The following is a 1,715-nucleotide window of genomic DNA, read 5'->3' as shown; positions in this document are numbered from 1 at the left end:
CATTAGATCGGATATACTGTAAGTTTTATTTTACACCAAAGGCTATTATCGTATGTCTGCTGGATTCTCTCACTAACCAATATCTCTTCCTTCTTTCTCTTAAAAGCGTGACGATGATGATGATGATGACGACGACGATGATGAAGAGGAGGAGGAGCAGAGGAAGACGGAGCAGCAGGTGGGCGTGGCCGGGACAGACCGAGCCTCTAACACGATCGAGGGCCAGGTGTACGTCAACATCTCTCCTCCCATGGTCGGTCGGGGCGCCATCGGGGGCGGGGCCTCCTCGGGGGGGGGTGGGCGCCCCCGTTCCCGCAGCTACGACCGCCACCTGGACAAGGCCACGCCCTCTCGCGTGGGCTCGCTGGAGCGCATGCTGAGCTGCCCCGTCCGCCTCAGCGAGGGCGCCGCCCAGGCCACGCCCCCTCCGCCGCGGGTCACCTCCTTCGCGGAGATCGCCAGGAGCAAGCGGAGGAGCGGCGGGTCGCCGTCTCTGAGGACGGGCGCCGACCCCTTCTCCTCCGGACACTCCTCCTCCCCCGTCCTGGAGGGCCACACCCTCGGCCACGCCCTGCCCCCCGTGCCCTTCACCCGCTGCTACAGCCAGGGCAGCGTGGAGCGCCCCCCCGGGGCCAGGGAGACCCGCGCCAGGGACTGAGGGTAAGATGGAGCTCCACGGGGGATGAGGAGTTGAGGGGATGAGGTGTTGAGGGGATGAGGTGTTGAGGAGACGAGGTGTTGAGGGGATGATGTGTTGAGGAGACGAGATTTTGAGGAGACGAGGTGTTGAGGAGACGAGGTTTTGAGGAGACGAGGTGTTGAGGGGATGAGGTGTTGAAGGGATGAGGTTTGAGGAGACAAGGTGTTGAGGGGATGAGGTGTTGAGGGGACGAGGTTTTGAGGAGACGAGGTGTTGAGGGGACGAGGTTTTGAGCAGACGAGGTGTTGAGGGGATGAGGTGTTGAAGGGATGAGGTTTGAGGAGACAAGGTGTTGAGAGGATGAGGTGTTGAGGGGATGAGGGGATGATGTGTTAAGCGGATGAGGTGTTGAGGGGATGAAGTGTTGAGGGGATGAAGTGTTGAGGAGACGAGGTGCTGAGGGGATGAGGTTTTGAAGGGATGAGGTTTTGAAGGGATGAGGTGTTGAGGGGACGAGGTGTTGAGGGGATGAGGGGTCTCAGCTCGTCCGTTTAAGGAGGTAGGTGGAAATCTCAGTTCTCAGTTCGTGAACTCGCAGGCTAATTTCAACCAGTATTTCCTCACAGAACGCTGATTGTCTAGATCGTTTTCTGATCTAGCACAAACGGATCACTATTGAGCTTTGCCAGACTGATAAGTGGAGTGAAACAACGTGAGTTGCGAGATCAGGACAAGCAATCTGCACCAATCAGCTAAAGGAATACTGCGTGACTACACTGACATCATGCGTGTATTGATTGGCTAAGGAGTATCTCCTTCCTGTCTTGCTGGGATCGAAGGTTGCAAGCCGAGCATGCTAGGTTGATCATTGACAAACAGGGATACCGTGATACACACACACACACACACACACACACACACACACACACACACACACTGACACGGCCAGAACCAAAGGCGGTATGAAGGGAAGATGACTGGAGCAGGAGAAAGAGCTGCGTCGGTAAACGTGGGATCTTAAACATGTCTTCTACCATCAGTAGGTACGTGTGCAGTCGTCGACGTCAGGAACCAT

General features: G+C 56.5%; 1 protein-coding gene across 1 annotated transcript in view; it reads left to right on the top strand.

The window, feature by feature from the left end:
* Positions 1-658, top strand: part of LOC311310174 (AP-4 complex accessory subunit RUSC2-like) — a gene marked incomplete at both ends in the record, with an annotated part of 5,099 nt that extends 4,441 nt beyond the window's left edge. The window contains one exon of the mRNA XM_084439598.1: positions 149-658. Coding sequence (XP_084295724.1) covers positions 149-658 — 510 coding nt within the window. The remainder of the gene's footprint in view (positions 1-148) is intronic.
* Positions 659-1,715: the final 1,057 nt, after the last annotated feature.

The sequence above is a fragment of the Borostomias antarcticus genome (assembly GCF_949987555.1).
Source record: "Borostomias antarcticus genome assembly, chromosome: 6".
Taxonomy (NCBI): domain Eukaryota; kingdom Metazoa; phylum Chordata; class Actinopteri; order Stomiiformes; family Stomiidae; genus Borostomias; species Borostomias antarcticus.
This window is presented reverse-complemented; position numbering and strand designations above follow the sequence as displayed.